Source organism: Polistes fuscatus, unplaced genomic scaffold (genome assembly GCF_010416935.1).
Source record: "Polistes fuscatus isolate 324 unplaced genomic scaffold, CU_Pfus_HIC Scaffold1, whole genome shotgun sequence".
NCBI lineage: Eukaryota > Metazoa > Arthropoda > Insecta > Hymenoptera > Vespidae > Polistes > Polistes fuscatus.
In genome coordinates this window covers 7,640,866-7,660,212 of record NW_025112997.1, presented here as the reverse complement: position 1 = coordinate 7,660,212, position 19,347 = coordinate 7,640,866, and the positions used below count along the sequence as shown (strand labels likewise).

Here is a 19,347-nt window from a genome sequence, read left to right as displayed (position 1 = left end):
CTACTACCATACACAAGGTTTAGGAAAGTACATAAGTAGAAGTTGTTTATTAATATGAGAAGAAGTATTCACAGTCACTTGTGTATGTTGCATTGTCACGTATTACCAGATTGATGGATTGAATGTAATCATACCCAATAATGATATAACGTTTTATCATGGTCGGACGCAACCAACGGCGATAGTATCTTTACAAGAGGAAATTTGCAGATTTTCGACTAATTGTTTGGAAATTATTGATCAACAAATACTGCAGTTCATACATTCAGTCAAGAAAGTATTAGGAATGGATGATTTGTTTATGGTTCCAAATTCAAATTTTTGTTTTTTTTGTTGTTGTTAGATTGGCACAACTGTTTTCCATTTTGGCGCGGAGTTTTTGAGTTGCATCTGTTATTTATATTAAATATAGTGCTGTTTTTAGTTATATCATATCTAGTGTGTATTGCGAATTTCATAATGGACAAAAACATCGAACAAAGAGTTTGTCTTAAATTTTGCATCGCTAATGGAATTTCGTGTTCGGAGTCACTGAAAATGTTACAGAAGGCTTACGGTGAATCGACTTTATCAAAAACACGTGCTTATGAGTGGTACAAAGCGTTCAAAAGCGGTCGAGATGTGATGGAAGATTTGCCTCGCTCTGGTAGGCCATTAACGTCTGCAACTGAAATTAACATTGCAAAAGTGAAGGAAATAGTGACTGAAAATCCTCATTCAACTTTGAGAGAGATAGCCGCCGAACTTTCTGTGTCTCACGAGTCGATCCGTACCATTTTAAATAATCACTTGGGTATGAAACATGTTTCCGCTCGCACAAGGCCATCATTGTGAACGAATTTTTGTCCAAACACTCAACAAATACCATCGAGCAACCACCATATTCACCAGATATGGCTCCAGCTGACTTCTTTCTATTTCCTAAACTCAAATTACCACTTCGTGGCACCCGTTTTCAATCGGTAGAAGACATAAAAGAGAATTCGCGGCGAGAACTGAACTCAATTCCGGAAACAGCGTTTAGAAAATGTTTTGATGATTGGATTATTCGTTGGCGTAAGTCTATCGTTTCTGAAAGAGCATACTTTGAAGGTGATAAAATAAATTTGGATGAATAACAAACATTTTGTGTATTATTGATCTTTTCCCGGTACTTTCTTGACAGAATGTATAAAGAACACAGGGACTGACAATTTACACATTTAATTGTCAGAGTTTACGAGCTCACGTTACGGATATGTCGAACACTGTTTTACGAAATTCTAATATAATAATCTTTTCTGAGACTTGGGGTTAAATAACCATGAACAAGTCAGTTTGCCGAACTTTAACTGTATCGTTCAGTATAAAATATCGAATTCTCGGGCAGCAAGAGTCGTGATATACCAGAATCAAAATGATGTCGTAAATCTGGTTACAGATGAAAGTTACAGCTCAACAGTAACAAGTATATTGCATCTACGATGTCAGTCAGTGATGTTTGTATTATTGAATGTCAAACGAGAAATAAACAGATAATAGTAATTGTTGGCGTTTATATCTTCCCAAATCAGAAAGTTGACGATATCATCTATTTTCTGTAATGTTCATTACTTACATACAGTTGTAATTCTTAGTAAAAAGGAGGACCAGATACCACTAGCCCGGTCAAGTTAGACATGCAAGTTACCAAAATTCGCATAGAGCTAATAATTTGTACGAATGTTCGGAACACCATTATAAATGAAATGTAAAAAGTCTCCATCGATTCGACATTTGCAAAAAAATTTATTCAACGTCTAAGTTCGCAAATATGGGTTTTTGCGTTTTTCAGCCAAACGGTAAGTTTTATCATAAAAATAGGTAGTTGAACTGAAATTATAGATCATTCAATTATCTATTAAATTTGTTTCCACACTTTTTCTCCTAAAAGTCACCGTTTCTGAGTTATAACAATTCAAAAAATTGAAAAAGTTGTATTCTTCATAATATGCACACGTTTCTACGTTACCTGTGAGGTAGTGTAGTGTACTTGACGTGGTCTCCCCGGTAGGCCTATTCTATGATTTATTGTGATCCTGTTTAATTCAATACTATTTCATTATAAAAAATAGTATTATTGGAAATGATGAAAGCGGTATGAATTTTAAGAAATTGGGGAAACATATTAGTAATCATCTAATACTTCTGCTTCCTCATGTTCTTGTTCTTGTTCCTCTTCTTCTTCTTCTTGTTCTTCTTCTTCTTCTTCTTCCTATTGGGTTCAAGTAAATTGTCCTAACAGCGATGAATCAGATGTCTCCTCGCTGATATTGTATGAACACTCTTCTCATAACGAATCAACATTAGTCTAATCAACATTAATCTAATAAAGTCTGGATTAATTCCAATGTATTGTCGATTAACTTCCAACCCCAGTCTTTTGGGTCTAGTTGATTACTAAGCTATACTTGAACTTGATAATATACCCAAAATAAATGTTGATGAGCAGAAGCAGAGGTCTGAGGATGACAAACTAATTGTACTCGTTTTTTGTTACGAGTATTTTGTACAAAACATACGTATCGAAACTTATCTAAGCAGGCAATTTTTTTGGGGCTCCATAAATAGAAAGAAGAAAGTGAATTCCGTCGGTGATTACATCTTGTGGAGTAGAGTTACTCTTTTTAAAAACTTCAGCACAATAAACTAAATCTTGTTTCTCAAACATTTTAAAAACTGTTGTCTTACCCCTGAAAAATGCTGATGTCGTATCACAGCCAGTTATTGCATGTAAAAATAGTATATGATTTTGACACTTTGCAAAAATAGATAAACTTCTAGATGAATATATTTCCGACTAATGTTGAGCTTTCCCAGGTTTTAAAAAATAAATAATTTTTTCGGTTGGAGCTCGAGCAGTAAGTAATACAAGTAAGTCAACATCTTCACCAACAACACTAGTTGTATTTGTCAAGTTGAACTGTTCTATTGTTGTTTCCACGTATTTTATTACTATTTTGTATAACCACGTATTTTTATAGAGTTAAGATTTAAAATTGCCTAGGCGACCGCCTCTTGCGGAGGTGGCGGCGCCGTACCGTCACTTTCGTCTTAACATTTTTTCGTGCGAAAAAGTAAACACGTGAGAATTTATTCAGCCTTAATTATTTAGTATTTTTCTAAACTATTTCTACAGGAATTAAATTCCCAATATGGGTGGATAAAAGAGGAAATCGTCAGAGTTTGATCGTGAGAAGTTAAAGAAACGGTCTCGGGAATTAGAGAAAAAATTGGAAGTCTGACAATCGGACAGTCACGAAAGTGACAAGGAAAACAATGGCGATGTACATGCCAAATCTTAGTTACCGTAGAGGTTATGCTAGACATAACGGGAGTACGAATACATACACGGCAGAGCTTATACGAGAGATAAGATTGTGCCGAAGATGTTATGGTTGAGCTTGCACGAGAGGTAAGACATAACCGAAAATAAAATTCCTCCTCCTCTTGCCACAGTATCGTCGACAATCCCGACGCCAAAACAGACTTTAATAACAGAGCAGAATCCAATCATTGACGTCAATAATGAGAGTGAGGCTGCTCAGAAACTACCAGGACTTCAACCAACGGGCGAGGACAGAAAATTCAATGAACTGGACCCGGAAATCCTAAAAATTATTGGAGAATCTCTAACAATAAAGCCGGAAGGCTTGTAGGTATTCAATAACATTGCTGATCGCTGGAAAAGCTGGTCGAAATCCGGTTTGATTAAGAAGAAAAAAGAATCGCTACTTAAAAAATACCCTAGAAAGGGTGTGTGCTCATTGGAGGCTCCTAAATTAAATTCGGAAATAGCAGCGTCTTTAAACGACGACTCTCTTAAAAAGGACGAATACTTGGCCAATACTTAAAATTAAGCAGGTGCGACGTTATCAACGTTATGCTTGGTTATAGTTCCCTTACTCACAAAGAAAAAAGAGGACATCGATGTCAAAAAGATGCTTGAAAATTTGTGGGAATCGCCAGAAATATTGATGGAGTTGTACCGTGGCCAGACAGTGGCCAGGAAAGCCTGTATTCCCCCGAGTTTGAACAAACAAACTGCTACATTGCTGGAGAAGACTGAGACAGGTGAATACCTATTTGGCGATAAATTAAGGGAAAAAATCAAAGAATCAAAGGTGTACGATCGGAATCGATCATAGCCGAAAATCGATTGTAACTAAAAAACGAGATTTATTGTGAGCGCACCAATTGACAGAGAGCGACTAGGAACTAGCAACTAGCGTCCATAACCCCACCACTCGACCGTCGAGTGAGTGCACCCTGCAGGGCCCATTATCAAAGACATTCGGTCTATTCCAACGCTGGACGCCTACGAGAACACTTAGAAACAAGATACCCGGAGACTACAAGCGAGAGGAGTATTAGAGAGGCAAAGAATTCATCTGTTAAGACGAATACGTCTTACAGATATACCCGGTAATAGACGTAGAGGTGGTAACCCGGTAGTAGAAGTAGAGGTGGTAACCCGGTAGTAGAAGTAGAGGCGATAATTAACGGTGAGAGATATAATTTCTATTTCTTTTAACGTGATTACCCATTCGGGTTAATCGTGACGAGAAGTTGATCACGGACATAGTCCGTGATCCATCGTCGTCCATTGTATTAATACCAACCAGGGTTTTTTTGCCGCAAGGCTTTTTCCCTGACGAGCCAATAAAGCATTGCTCGTATTGGCTCAACCACGTGTTTTATTATATTCTAATTCACCTTTTCACCCTCCTCATAATAAGCTTAATCCAATCGCCGGAGGACTCCGTGTTGGAGGAATTTTGGCAAATACAAAAGGTGATCAGTAAACTCAGTACGGATATCAAATCTCAGCCCTCAGGGAAGAAGTCAGGCCCTTCATCAATTTAACGCGAAGAGGCCGTATGTGCAAAAATATGCAGCTCAGACGGGCACAAAGACGAAGTTCACCAGACCGCAGTACAATTCGAAGTACCAGAGCCTGGGAAGGAGTCACCAGGGCCAACATCGAAGCCACAACAACAAGAACTGGAAATACTAATTATCAGTTCTCAGATAAAGATTGCAGGGAGGTTAAGATGGTTTTTAAAAGAATAGTCTACAATAACTTCAGACCCTTTTATCTTGAAATGTATCAAAAGCTATAAAATTCCTTTTATCTCTAAACCATATCAGTCGGGTCCGCCTCCCGAGCGCAATTGGGCGAGTTCTGAAATCTCTGTGATAGAATTTGAGATTACGAGACTATTAAACTTAGGGGTGATTGAAAAAGTTACGCCAACAGAGGGTCAGTTTATCTCATCTTTCTTTTTGGTTGCCAAGCCCAACGGATCTAATGGGTTTATATTTAACCATAAAGACCTCAATGAATATGTAGAAGTACATCATTTCCAGATGGAAGACATCAGAACGGTGTGCAAGCTAATTACCTAGGATATGTTCTTGGGCACCATAGACCTTAAGGGGTTATACGCAGTTAGAATTTTCAAAAAATCGATTTTTTTTTGCATTTTCGGAATGTACATATATTTAAGTATATTCTCTGAAAATTTCAAATTGATCCGGAAAATATTCTTCACTTCATGTAAGCTGCAAACAAAAATTTTTAACTTTGTGTAAACGTCTCTTTGAAACTTTAAACGCGTTTTTCTCAAAACAGTGTTTTCAAAGTCGGTGACCACGATTTCTCAAAAACAGTTTAACCGATCGGTTTCAAATTTTAACAAAATCTTTTCAGACATATTCCTCAGGTATTGAACGAAGGAATAGGATTTAAAAAAATTATTACTATTTTTTTTTAACAATTTAGAGCGAAAATTTCAGTCAAAAACGAAAAATTTTTTTCAAATAGACGCCATTTTGTCAAAAATCAAAATTTTTATTATTCCTTCGTTCAATACCTGCAATTATCTATCCTTTAAAATAATCCACCATATTTTTGATATCAGATAATCCATACCACTGAAATGGAGGGCCCGTCAATTACCTTTTTTTAGAGGACGTTCAGGAAATCATCTACAGAAGCGGTGCACATTAATATTTTTACATGATCGACGCGCTATTGTATTCTTAAAAGTAGGCTCTATTTGAATTACCATCACTTATAATTGATAAGTTAAAACTTTTTCTATAAAAAATTCATAAAAAGACTTCTTTTTTGAGCCTCGCAACTGCGTATAACCTCTTAAGGATGCCTATTTTTGAAGTTATACTTCTTTTGGCGCGTTTGCTAAAATATGATGAGAGTGAAATTTTTACGACCGACATGGTAAAAATCGACACCACAAAGTTTGTCGGTATTTACGATGCGCGGCAGAGCGATTTAAAATTTACAGCATGAAGTCGTCTTTTCTCTTTTTCTACTTCTTTTTTTTCCTCAAACGGGTCACCCACCCATCCAAGTACTAATTGTACTCTGCGCTGCTTGACTTAAATAATCGAGCGGGAACTAGTGCTATTACAGCGCCATGGCCGTTAAATAATTCGATATATCTCCCTTATATTTAGTGTGGACTGATATCTATATTTTGATATTTTTTATGTTTTCTATATATATATAATATATCGATCGATTAAAAATATGTTTCCTTTCTTTTTTTGTTAAATAAATAAATAATAATAATTAGTAGCTTATCTTCTCATACTTTCAATTCTCCACCTTTTTACCTGGTCACGCTATATATATATTTATAAAATTAAATAAATAAATAAATGAATACAAATATAATAACAAAAAAAAAATAATCGGCTTACATTAGCGAATATTATCGATCATCTAGCAGGGAGGGGGAAACAGGTTTCTTTATCAACTATATTCTATGTAAAAAGAAAATTAATAATAATAATAATAATATAATAATAATAACATTAATTAAAAAATAAACAAGGAAAATTAAAAAGCAACAAGGAAAATTAATAATGATAATAATAATAATAATAATTATTATTATTATTATTTTTTTTTATTTTTCTTTTAGTTATTTTTTTGATGTTATTTTTGAGGTTATTGAGGGTATATTCGTTTTGGTACGCCAAAGAAGTATAACTTCTTCCGTGCGTACATAAGTACACACACCTGTTTTTTATTTAATCTCAATAATTAAATCAGATAGAAAATATCTTAGATTTATCTTCCAGGGTGTAACATACGAGTTCACTTGCGTATCTTTTGGCCTTTGTTCTGCATCATTTGTTTTTACGGAAATAATTAAACCAGTCATGAACTACCTTCGAGAAAGAGGTTATTTGTCAGTAGTATATTTAGATGATTTTCTTGCTATGGAGCTAAATAACAAAACCTGCGCGAAAAATTTAAAAGTGACAAAAAAGTTATTACTTTCTCTGGGTTTCATAGTAAATGAAGAGAAAAGTATGTTCAAACCTAGCAGGCAATGCAAATACCTGGGACTAATTGTTGATTCAGAAAAATTTTACTTACACCTGACGCAAAAGAAACGGGAATCCATCTTACATGCAAAATTAGGTTCTTAGCATAAGTGATTGGTACGTTAGTGGCAGCCTGCCTAGCCGTCGAATACGGAATGTCGCATTGTAAGTTATTAGAGAAAGTGAAAACGGAAGCACTGGCTCCGTTTTCATAATGACTATGAAAAGACTATATTATTACCAGAGTACATTGTTGATGACCTCAGGTGGTGGAGAGAAAAAATCCTTGTAACCTCTCGGATGATCATAATAGCTGCTTATAGAAATGAAATTTTCTCTAACGCCTCGCTCACGGGGTAGGGTGCATTTTACGATGGAAAGCGACCTCGAGGCTATTTGAAACCTGAAAAAAAAGGCTTGCACATTAATGAACTGGAAATTCGGGCAGCCTTTTTGGCACTAAAGTGTTTCGTTGAGAACCTCCAAGATTGCGAAATCATGATAAAAATTGATAACTCAACAGCCAAGGCATATATAAATAAGATGGGTGGATTCCAATACTTACACTTACATTTACTTGCTAGAGAAATCTATGACTGGTGTGAGAAACGGAAAATCTGGCTGTATGCATTCTACATCCCTTCCAAAGAAAACACGGAAGCAGATAGTCTATCCCGCATTAAAAACATAGACACTGAGTGGAGCTTGTCAGACTATGCGTTTAAACGCATCAAGAAACGGTTCGGAGATCCGTCAATTGACTTATTTGCCTCGCGAAATAATACGAAATGTGAAAAATATTGCGCTTGAGAACGTGATCCTGAGGCGATGACGATCGACGCGTTCACATTTAACTGGAATGGACATTATTTCTATGCCTTCCCACCGTTCGCGTTAATAGCGCGAGTCCTTCAAAAAATTATCAATGATAGAGCCTCGGGGGTTGTTGTAGTACCGCTGTGGTTTACCCAGCCGTGGTTCTCATTACTTAAATACCTAATGTCTTCTAAAATTATTATTTTTAAACCTAACGCTAACCTTCTAATTTTTCCACTTAGCGACCAGCAGCAACATCCAATGGCAGCAACGCTTATCCTGGCGACCGTCAAATTATCAGGGAAGCGTTCTCGAGAAGAAATTTACCACAGGCATCAATAGATATTCTGACAGCATCCCTAGCCGAGTCGACAATAAAACAACACAGTAGCGCCTTAAAAGATTGGTGGGAATTCTCCAGGGAAAAAGCAGGTGATGAGCCAAATTCAATACTAGAATTTCTCTCTCAAAAGTTTAAAGACGGCGCAACGTATGGAACCCTTAACTCGGCAAGATCTGCTCTCTCTGTAATATCAACACAAGACATCACCAATGACAATGAATTTTTAAGCTGAGACCTATAAAACCCAAATATGACTCGACTGAGAACATTGAACCTGTAATAAATAATGCGACATCGTTATATCCATTGAAGAAGCTGTCCCTACAGCAATTCACAAGTAAACTAACAATTCTATTGGCACTGAAAACTGCACATAGAGTACAAATACTGTTAATGATCTTAACAGATAATATTGTCCAGTCGAAAGATAGTATAGAAATTAAAATTCCGGAGATCATAAAGACTTCGAGGCTTGGGGCATCACAGCCGTTGCTAGTCCTGCCCGTATTCAGGGAGAAGCTGGGGCTTTACGTAACAAACACCCTTCTCAGATATATTGAAGAGACAAAACAACTACGTAATAAAGAAAAGCGTTTGCTGTTATCTTTCCACAAGCCACATGAGGCTGTGTCTTCGCAAACGCTGAGTAGATGGTTAAAAACCTTCCTCGTAGATTGTGGAGTGGACAAAAAATTCACAGCTCACAGTATACGACATGCGTCCACATCCAAAGCTGCGGAAGTAGGAGTAAGTCTGGACCTGATACGGGAAACAGCCAGATAGTCAGAAAAATCGCAAGTTTTTGCTAGGTTCTACAAGAGACCAATTAGCAGCCAATACAACAATAACTTTGACAAAGCAGTCCTGTCAAGCCCTTCCAATCATAATTAAAAGAATTAAAAAACAATCAAAATCAAAATATTTATAATTTATATATATTTTATATATATATATAAAACAGTCTCGCCCGAACTAATTGCAGTCCCAGCCATCGATTATCATTCCCCAGAATATTTTTCCAAAAAATATCTTTTTCCCAAAATTTCTACCTAAAATAATTTGTATTTTCTGCTTTCAACGATATAATGAAAGTGACGGTACGTTGCCGCCACCTCCGCAAGAGACAGTCGCCTAGGCAATTTTAAATCTTAACTCTAAAAATACGTGGTTACAAGTAGCAAGAAGAGGTGATACTACATGTAATCAGGAGGGCAAGACTGTCGTATAATAACAATCGAACTTCACGAACAGGTAAGTTCGTTTGATAGTATAATTATCAGCTTGTTAGACAAAAATAAAAAAACCGATAAAAAAATATTTTTACTATTGCATATAATATTTTTATTTATACATATTATAAAGAACACAACTTTTTCAACTTTTTGAATCGTTATATCTCAGAAACGATGACTCTTAGGAGAAAAAGTGTGGAGACAATTTTTATAGATAATGGCATGATCTAAAATTTTAGTTTGACTACCTATTTTTATGATAAAACTTACCATTTTGCTGAAAAACGCAAAAAAAACCCATATTTGTGAAATTTAACTTTGAATAAATTTTTTTGCAAATGTCGAATCGATGAGAACTTTTCACATTTTATTTATAATGGTGTTCTGAACATTCGTACAAATTACTCTATGCGAATTTTAATAACCTTACTCCTATTATTTGGGCTAACTCGACCGGGCTACACACATATTAACTGAAGACGTCAATGTCAATTTTGCATCAGAGAATTCTGCAAAGCTCGTTGACTTTCTACAGAAAAAATTTTATTTGCAGATAATAAATGACCCTAATATTTTACCAACGAAATCTGAAACCACGATAAATACTTCATCTATCTTATATAATATCTTAATATATATTTGTTGAATCTAAATAGTCACCTGCAATAAAGAAATTTCACTTCAAAAGCGCGCACTGAGTTGCACGCGCTATTTTCTTTGTTTTTTTTCTCTGTTATAATAAATTACGCATGAAAATAGAAAAATATACAGTTACGAATGTTATGCTCAGTAAATACAAAATCAGCCATTCCATTATAGTGTGCTGAATAAGGGGTCAACTTCTGGATTTCAGCCGTATTCTTGATTCTTTGATGTAAGGGTAAGTCGACGACGCTGAATCGAATGGTGCTAATTTTTTTGCTATAGGATCCCAAGTTTTTGAGAAAAAGGGTAAAAAAGGGAAAAATGGCCTTATCTTAGAATCTAGACATTTAATCGAAAAAAGTTTTAAACAAAAGTTGTAGAGAATTGAAAAATACATAAAAAATGTTTAGGTTTATCTTCGTATTTGCAAAAATAAGCGAGAAAGAGTGGTAAAAGTAATTGTAAGAGTAGGGAAGCAAGTCCCGCCTCTCAGTCGGCTTTTACACGCGAGCGGGCTAGTGTGCGTGCGAGCGTCCGTGTGTACTAATCACAAACGAAGGATCTTCGACAATCTTCGGGACTCTCGGTCTTGAATGCAAGTGCGACTGAAAGAAGAAACCGAAATTCTCCCCTTCTATTTGTTTAGGCGATAGCGAGTATTTCTTTTCCTGGCCATCGATAGTTGAGCGTTCTGTATAAGATTTTTTCTTTCGGTAGCAAGACAATAAAAATATTATTACCTTTAAGGAATAATTAACTAAATGTATGCTTCATTAAAAAGTGTACAAATAAACGTGCATTCACTTATACGGTCAATACAGAACTTTTGACAAGTAAATTTAATTTACAAAATTTCGTAAAAGTAATTTTTTGTTACTACATAAAAATGGTCATTGCCTGTGTATCCAGTCAAAAAGTATATGAAGTCTTTCTATTAAAAACCTTGAATCAACTTAACAAGAACTTCTTACAGCATTAAAATGTTCTCAAAAAACAACTTGCAACCAATTACAATTCTTACATAATGATATTTTATTTTAACCCGCTCAGCATCAAAATCAAAAAGATATCTTAATATTAACATTATAGCGATATCTTTTAGAGATCAGTCAAAAGATATCATTTAGATGACCTTTCAGTCTGTATTTAATATTTATTTATATTAATATTGTATTTAATATTTATTTATATTAATATTGTATTTAATATTTATTTATACCTTTCAATTTGTATTTAATATTTTATTTTATATATTTTGTGTACAAAAAAAAAGTAGCTAACTTTGTTATATTTTATTTAATTTTTTTGAAATGTAAAAACATAACTCATAAAATGTTTAAGTCGTACAGTGGAACGGTACATCAACTATTATCCACGAGATGTGGATCAATTATTCGTCTTGTACTTCCTGATGACCTAGATCGAAAAATCCTATAGCCTAGGTGTTAAAAGATGAAAAACCTCACGATAATTGGTATACTTTTAATTATATCAGAATTTTTGGGCCATATTGTAAGACGCGAAAATGTTTAATGTATTAAACTTTATAGCTTGCTTATATATGTATAAAGTATTATAGAACTTTTTGTTGTTTTTATAGTAGTTATAATGCAATGATGGAATGGGACGATAAAGCTTCTATTGAAGCGGTTATAAAATTGTGGTTCGAACATGCTGGCGATTGTATCAAGTTAAAGTCAAGAAATTCAAATTTATTTATACCTTTTATAAACTAACAGAATTTTTTTATTTTCATTATATTCTTGTATTTAATTATAATAAATATTATTTCGATGTAAGTTACTCTATTAATGTATTAACTATAAAAAAATAAAATTATTAAAATATGAAATATTTTACTTTATTCAATAAAAACAAAAATTTCTGAATAACCTCCAAATTTCTTCTTATTAATATTAACTTTTGGATATCAGGTTTTAGAGCTCTTACCGACGTCAGAAAATTAACTTTATGTTATCTTTCTGACCAATTTTTTCGAATGTCAAATGAAAAAAATGTTATCTTTTAGAGCTCTTTAAGATAACTTTGTGCTAAGCGGGAAGGGGGGACATACATGTACACCCGCAAATTTGAGTCGATTTTAATGAATTTTTTTATTAAAATATAATTTATTCTATATTTTTGGAACTGCGCATACGGTTTAAATATATTTGTTACTATTACAAAAAAAATTTTTTTTATATATTTAAAAATGGCTGATTTACAGTTCAGTTTTCCGGGAGTGTCGCAGCGGTTGGCGGAAGTTGTAGCCTCTGTAGAATTGATCCAAAATAAAAAAAAGAACAAATTCTGCATAATAAATAATGTTATAATTTATAGGTGAACCTAAAAGAAATGAAAAAAAATTTAATTTGCAAAATAAAACACTTTAGACCAAATTTTTCAATAGATTTAAATTTTAAAAATTGTTATAAAGTTTTATTCTGCAAATTCTTCTATTTTTTCATAATTTTTTAGGTTCATCTATAAATTATAACATTATTAATCATACAGAATTTGCTTTTTTTCATTTTGGATTAATACTACAGAAGCTACAACTTTCGTCAATCGCTGCGAGACTTCTGGAAAACTGGACTAAAAATCAGTCATTTTGAAATATATAGAAAAAAAAATTTTTTTTAATAGTTAAAAATATAAATAAACTATATGCGAAGTTCCAAAAATATAAAATAAATTACATTTTAATATAAAAATTTAACAAAATCGATTAAAATGTATGGGTCTACATGTTTCTCTCCCTTACATACTGATCATTTATTTCAAATACCGATAAAAGATATTTAAAATAACTAATATATAGTCTTAATAAATCGTAGCCTATATTATATAAATACATTTATACTCTCTTTTTTATTAATATTTATCAATGTTCGATAACGATCATTAATAATAATATTTTCAATATTTCGCGCCGATAGGTACCGCTTCCATTTTAAAAGCTTCTATAGATTAGTCCATCGTTTTCATTGAAATTCTGTGTATACTACATAAGTTAAAGAGGTTATGTTTATTCGCGTTTACTATTATTTATTGTAAAATTACTTGAATAATGGCAATGGCAGGGGCAGGGGCAAGTAAACAAGTATTACGGTATTTTCTTGGAACGTGTATACCATCTGTTAAACAAAATGCTGTAAAAATACGTGTGCAACGTCTTGATTTAGATAAACATCTTTTGATGGTAAGGTTCTATTTTAAATTTAAAAATATAAATACATTAAAAGTATGATTTATTTTTTTCATCGGTTCAAATAAAACTTATTTCTTACTTTTAAAATCTAGTATTTCAAAGAGTATAATTTCATCTATGCCCATGATCCAGATAGGAAGTGTAACATAGGAGATATTGTTTTGATACAAATGTTACCTGAGAAGTTAACACGTCTTATTACCCATAAAGTATACATTTATCATTATTAATAACAATAATAATAATAATAATAATAACATTAATAATTGATTATTATATTCCTAAATATTTTAATTCTTTAATCATAAAATTTCAATACAGGTTGTAGATGTTATTTATCCATTAGGTGATATTACAGATCCTATAACTGGTAAAAAAGTTGTTGTTAGCAAGTATAGGTAAGTATTATATTAATACTAAACCTACCGATACTTCGTGTGTACCTATTCCTATTGTGTGCGGTCAAATGACCGTTTCAAAAAAAAAAAAAAACATTTATCTTAATATAAAATGAGATTTTAGCCAATTGGATAGTGAACAATATATATGTTCTTTTATTTAAAAGTGAATAAAATAAATTTTATGCGTTTTCACTGCAATTTTTAAAAATTACCGGACGCGGTCATTTAACAACGCTCAGTTGTTTAATATTAACATATTCGAGATCGCTAACGTACTCCTATGTCATTTCAAATTCTTTAGTATAATATCGATCACATAATCCTATGCTATTAAATATTACATTTCAATTATTAATTATTATTATTTCAAGCTATCATATTCAATATCCAGCTAAACACCTCACTCGACAATGTCAATCTTAAATATGTTAAATATGGATATTGTGTGTGTGTGTGTGTGTATACATATGTACATACATATATAGACTATATAAAAATCTATGTACAATATATTTTTATTTAAATGGATTTTTTTTTAATCAGGGATGATATAAAGGAAACTAATCAATTATTTGGTGAATCCAAAAATGCTTTTGATTACGATAAAGCACCTGCTAGAGGAATCACAAAAGATAAAAGAGATTTTACGTATCAAGAGACATATGTTAAATACCAAGAAGATCCAAAAGATCCTCAACCATATGCAGTATAATGTACTTATGTATTTAAACCTATAAATAGATTTTAATGGCAATTTGTGTAATGGAAAAATGACTTTATGTTCCATGCGTTTAGTTTTAAAAATACTTTTCATTATTTAATATGATCCTCATTACGCCTTCTTCACAAAATTATGTATTATGCTAAGAAACCAAGTATAGTTGTTTTCTTCTCAAATTAATTCCTAGTGATATTAATTTAAGAAGTTTAAACAAAAATTCTTTTTTAATATAAATTTTATGATCATATCGTATAAATACATAACCCGATCACTGTTTTCAATAATTCCAGTTAATACAATCGTTTGAATATAAAAGTGCTTTTACATTTACCAAATATATAATATAACAAATTCAATTAAATAGTGTAATTTCTTTTGTATTACGTTATTCTGAAAGAAATTCTCTTTCAAGCGCGGCTCCCATAGCATTCCATTCTCTATCATCTTCGTTTTCAATTGATTCAAGATCTACAGAATCTTGGGAATTATCACCAAAATCTAAATCATCTGGTAAATCTTCCCCTCTTCTAAAACGTATTGTAAGATCATTTTCGTCGTCGTCAACGTCATTGTCATCACCATCGTCATTGTCGTCACCGTCGTTGGCGTCATCGTCTTCTTCGTCATTATTGTCATCATTGTCATCATTGTTATCATCGTCGTTGTCGTCGTCGTTGCCTCCGTCATTATCGAAACTTCGATTGCATAATCTCCTTTTTTTAAACGATTTGCACTCAAAATCTGCAATTAAAATTTAATTCAAAATGTTAATATTTAATTCATTATTTCTTTTTTAATTATTTTAATTTAATTTAATTTAATTTAATTTAAATTCATTTTTAATTCCTTTACGAACAAACGATGTATACAATGCAACAATGCGAACGACACATATCTCTTTAACGTAAATCATCAGTGTAGCCGATTAACTCATATATGCGTCCAGTATATTATTGCATTTTGAAGTTAAATCAATAATAAAAATAGTAAGTCATAAGTATGCTTTACGATCATAAAATTTCTATATTATTTATCAAATAGTAGCACCAGTATCTTTTAAATCAGTAGATCAATACAATTAATCAACATATTAATACGATGTGTAATACACAACAAAAGTAAGCTGAACATTTTACTACTTTATCTATAAAAGGTTAATAAGAACATATAAAAAAAATATTACCATATGATAATCCTTCTGAATTGGAATTACTTTCGTGTGTTCTTTTATTATATTCATTAATATTATCATCTATATCAAAAACAGAAGCCTCTATATCCTGTTCTTCCATATCTTCTTCTACTTCCTTATCCATTATTTCTATTTCTTCTTGTGTAAATGACATTAAGGGATTTATACTATCGGCAAATTTATCTTTTAATTCGTCCTTTTGTTCTTCTATATGTTCTGGACTGCTACAGTGTGCAGGCGGTATTCTAGATGCACGCGCCTAAAAAGCTTTTCTTATATTATATTTGGCATTATATCTAATATATAATCTGTACGATTTAAAATGAAATGTTTGTTTTATATATTTTGAAGTTCTTTTTTTTAATCCTTTACACCAGGTACATGTTTTCTTGTGTAAAAATTAGTTAGACTAGATAAAAAAAATCTAGTATTTTTCTGTATTTTAAAAAAAAAAAATATTATTATTAATTCAATATTCATAGAACAAGTGTACGTACAGACAAAACTTAATAAACTATATAATGTTACTATAATTTATTGATCTTTATTAACATGATCAAAAACGAGCAAAGTTTACCAATTACCAATAATTGGTGTGTAAAAGATTAATAATAAAATCATATCCACCTTTGTAGTAAGAGGAAAAAGGCGTTCATCAACATATTCCCAACGTTCTGCACATGCCCAAAGCCAATCTGGATTTACGATTTTTATATCACCTCGTTTTTTGGCAGCATTTACTTTTGCAGTTCCCGGTCTAATAGCAACTAAATGTGTAGTATTTTCCATCAAATCCTAATACATTTTAGTCAATCATGATGTATATGCATAAAAATGTATAAGATAAAAGTAATAGATATATAAATAAATAAAAACTTACTTGTGTAACTTCCGCTCCAAATGCTCTTGCAACTTTATAAGCACGACTTTGATTAAGTTTTTGATGAGTAGGTATCAATCCACTGAAAGTCAAACAAATACCTTTTAATACTTGTGCTCTTACACGAGGTATGATAACTCTTAATGATTTTTGTCTAATTTCCTTTTCTATATTGTTGTAAAACTCAGCATGTATTTTTCGAAGAATATCTTCTAAATACAATAAATAATCATCTTCATCCTCATCTATAAATTTATTTTCATTGCATTTCTCTTTCTTCTCTGTTTCTAGATTTTTTTCTTCCTTTGAATTATCTCTATCTAATTTTTGAACTTGTTCAGTATCATTTTCTGATTTCTTTTCTATTTCATTTGATTGTATCTCAATATTTTTTTCTTTAACACCTTCATAATTTTTATCTTCTTGATCTCCTTGATCATTTTTATCATTTTTATTATCTTTATCATCTTTATCATCTTTATCATTTTTATCATCTTTATCATCTTCATCATCTTTATCATCGTTATTTCTTTTATCTTCTTTAGTTCCTTTTTCTCCTTTTTTACCTGTATCTTCTACATTTCTTTTATCATCATCAGTACATTTTGCTTCTTCTAATACAGTAACACCTTTAAATTCTCTTATTATATTTTCTCTAGGATCATTATTTAATACATTTTTATCGGTTGAGTGCAATGTACCGTTATTAGTATTTTTACTTTGTATGTCTTTTACAGCAGTCGATATGGGTGTAGTGGGATCATTTTTTTCTAACCCAGGTGGAGCATGTATATCACCGGTATGAGGAAAAAAGTGATATGGTTTAACTTGTACTAAGTTGCCACATCCTTGCCATACATCCTCTCTGTCATCTATGATACATACCATATCGTCTCCGCAAGGAAATAAAGCCCTATTAAAAATATTTAATTATATGAAAGATCCATATAAAATAAACATCTGATACTAGTAAAGAGATATTAATATATAATCATACTTTAAATTAGCTGTTTTGGATGCTGGATCAAAACATTCATCTCTTGAAAGAATTCTGTGAGAAAACAAAGTACCATCTTTATCTAATAAAGATGCTACGGTATGTGCATAATTTCTTGCACCAAATGTACAGATATGTAATTCGTATAGACGACTCATTTCTAAGAGAAAATGTCGAGTGTTTGGTCTTAAGCGTGTATGATACCATGGAGAATTTGGTCCATAAAGTTGATAATGATACACATCCTAAAATATTAAAACAATATTTCATAATACCACAGGATAGGAATATTATTTAGAAAAAATGCCTAATACCTTCATATTAGGCGGAACATTATCGTTGGTTGTGTGAACGATAGTTTGATCAAGATCCACAAGTAACGCCAATTTACGATCACGTAAAAGTCTTTGTACATCTTCTTTTCCTATTTTTTCAGCTAATTCTGGGCATACTTTAAGTTCAGGTACACTGTGTATCATTGGTACAACAGCTTGAGAAATTACGTTTCCTCCATCTTTTCCATTTCCTTCTATTCTTAAATCTACACCACATTCTGCACACAAATCCTTCATGACAGTAGGATGTTTGCATCCTTCAAGCATCAATATCACTTCCCTAAAACACTAACAAATTATCCAGGTACTGAACAATTATAAGCATATTAAATTTATGCATAAATTAGATTAAGCAACAAAATATATAATAAAAATATGAAGATTTTAAATACTTAAATGAAATTATCATAATAATATAGAGGTTAAGGAATATATACCCAGGTTTTATGATGTCACCTTCTTTAAATAATAATTTTATAATACGGCCATATCGCATAGCTCGAAACTTCTTTTCAGAATGATTACTTTCATCATTGTCCGACGTTATGTTTCGGTAAAAAAACAATACTCTACCGGCTGATACCGTTGTATTCATACGAACTCTCCATTTCAACAGTTTAGCTGTTTGCTCTTCCTTAGGAAATATTATTTCTGTAGTTGCCATAATTATTTAATTACTTAGATCATTATATTCCCGACATTATTCGTAATAATTTAACAAAATAATCAAACTTTCTTAAACAAAAATAATTTAAATACATAAAGTACTCATTTAGTGGTTATATGTCAGCCATAATATTATTCTTTCCTGCTCATACGAAATTCTGTCCATGATTTGCTAGTTTATAGGCAATGCCCGCGTATAAATAGGAGTTTTCTCTAACTTGTCCAAATAGCGACTAATAAGATCAAGCGATAGCAGCGCCACAACCATTATATAATCTCGAACACAGCGCAAAAATTTCTCTCGTTCCTTTTATTCCTCTTATTCTCCTTCTGCTATCTCACGTGACGAATGTACACGCGCTATCTAGCTCCATGAACACGATAATACAAGTAATTTATGTACAACTGTTATTATATTACAAATATATAATTGTTATAACTAATTTTAAACCAATCAAATTTATTCCTGGTGGAGATAATACGCGATTCAATCGAGCACATGATATTTCTCAATTAACTAGTATAGGC

The 19,347-nt window shown here is 32.2% G+C and overlaps 3 protein-coding genes across 4 annotated transcripts; 2 read left to right on the top strand and 1 right to left on the bottom strand.

Annotated features, from left to right (window-relative positions):
* Positions 1–459: 459 nt before the first annotated feature.
* On the top strand, positions 460–834 carry LOC122522289 (protein GVQW3-like). The gene has a single exon (XM_043643217.1). It carries the CDS (start codon positions 460–462, stop codon positions 832–834), a length of 375 nt encoding a protein of 124 aa, XP_043499152.1.
* A 12,547-nt stretch (positions 835–13,381) lies between these two features.
* Positions 13,382–14,799, top strand: LOC122513313 (28S ribosomal protein S17, mitochondrial). The gene is made up of 4 exons (XM_043629667.1): positions 13,382–13,618; positions 13,720–13,836; positions 13,949–14,025; positions 14,572–14,799. The coding sequence occupies exons 1-4, from the start codon at positions 13,487–13,489 to the stop codon at positions 14,738–14,740; spliced, it is 495 nt and encodes a 164-aa protein (XP_043485602.1). The 5' UTR covers positions 13,382–13,486; the 3' UTR covers positions 14,741–14,799.
* Positions 14,800–14,954: 155 nt separating this feature from the next.
* On the bottom strand, positions 14,955–19,333 carry LOC122526671 (RNA polymerase II subunit A C-terminal domain phosphatase). Of its 2 annotated transcripts, none has more exons than XM_043650237.1 (7): positions 18,591–19,333; positions 18,133–18,433; positions 17,819–18,063; positions 16,822–17,734; positions 16,569–16,736; positions 15,933–16,200; positions 14,955–15,490 (listed from the first exon to the last, which is right to left on the bottom strand). In XM_043650237.1, exons 1-7 carry the CDS (start codon positions 18,815–18,817, stop codon positions 15,135–15,137), a joined length of 2,478 nt encoding a protein of 825 aa, XP_043506172.1. In that variant the 5' UTR covers positions 18,818–19,333; the 3' UTR covers positions 14,955–15,134. The 2 variants fall into 2 exon arrangements, with proteins under 2 accessions (XP_043506172.1, XP_043506211.1); XM_043650276.1 differs by having other exon boundaries at positions 18,133–18,441; positions 18,591–18,682.
* Positions 19,334–19,347: the final 14 nt, after the last annotated feature.

What these genes read in the sequence shown, in the direction of transcription:
- LOC122526671 (XM_043650237.1), bottom strand. Translation starts at nt 18,817, where the DNA reads ATGGCAACTACAGAAATAATATTTCCTAAGGAAGAGCAAACAGCTAAA. An exon ending in TCCAAAACAGCTAATTTAAA is followed by an intron (nt 17,735 to 17,818) that starts GTATGATTATAT and finishes TATTTTTAATAG; the next exon opens with GGCTTTATTTCCTTGCGGAG. An exon ending in TTCAGAAGGATTATCATATG is followed by an intron (nt 15,491 to 15,932) that starts GTAATATTTTTT and finishes TTTTAATTGCAG; the next exon opens with ATTTTGAGTGCAAATCGTTT.
- LOC122522289 (XM_043643217.1), top strand. Translation starts at nt 460, where the DNA reads ATGGACAAAAACATCGAACAAAGAGTTTGTCTTAAATTTTGCATCGCT.
- LOC122513313 (XM_043629667.1), top strand. Translation starts at nt 13,487, where the DNA reads ATGGCAATGGCAGGGGCAGGGGCAAGTAAACAAGTATTACGGTATTTT. An exon ending in TAGATAAACATCTTTTGATG is followed by an intron (nt 13,619 to 13,719) that starts GTAAGGTTCTAT and finishes TTTAAAATCTAG; the next exon opens with TATTTCAAAGAGTATAATTT. An exon ending in GTTGTTGTTAGCAAGTATAG is followed by an intron (nt 14,026 to 14,571) that starts GTAAGTATTATA and finishes TTTTTTAATCAG; the next exon opens with GGATGATATAAAGGAAACTA.